Source organism: Penaeus monodon, chromosome 23, assembly GCF_015228065.2.
Source record: "Penaeus monodon isolate SGIC_2016 chromosome 23, NSTDA_Pmon_1, whole genome shotgun sequence".
NCBI lineage: Eukaryota > Metazoa > Arthropoda > Malacostraca > Decapoda > Penaeidae > Penaeus > Penaeus monodon.
This window is the reverse complement of record NC_051408.1, coordinates 17,785,760-17,786,099: the sequence shown is the minus strand read 5'-3', so window position 1 is coordinate 17,786,099 and position 340 is coordinate 17,785,760. Positions and strand designations below refer to the sequence as shown.

The 340-nt window shown below is 54.7% G+C and overlaps 1 protein-coding gene across 1 annotated transcript in view; it reads left to right on the top strand.

Annotated features, from left to right (window-relative positions):
• Positions 1 to 340, top strand: part of LOC119587851 — a gene marked incomplete at its 3' end in the record, with an annotated part of 46,176 nt that overhangs the window by 38,902 nt on the left and 6,934 nt on the right. Inside the window, 1 exon segment of the mRNA XM_037936555.1 lies at positions 202 to 294. Coding sequence (XP_037792483.1) covers positions 202 to 294 — 93 coding nt within the window.

The following is a 340-nucleotide window of genomic DNA, read 5'->3' as shown; positions in this document are numbered from 1 at the left end:
GGCGCGCGCATGCGCGTGCGTATAAGTACATTAACGTACGTGTACGTACGCTGTGTGCGCATGTCTCTGCATTCCCCTGCGTATCCTAACATCAGAGAGCGAGCGACGTGACATACTTGACATAACACATCCACATGAACTCCCACGCCCTCTGCTTATGAATGGCATGTTTCCTCACCCCGCGTTTTCTCCTCTGCCCAGGTTCCATCACTGGCCACTTCGGACCGTGGAGAGTGTGCCAGAATGACCCGTATCCCATCTGCAGGACCCACTCTTCCATTCTCCAGCCGACCTGTGAGTACCGCCGTCCTCTTGTTCTGTGTGTCGTGCTTAGTGTAGT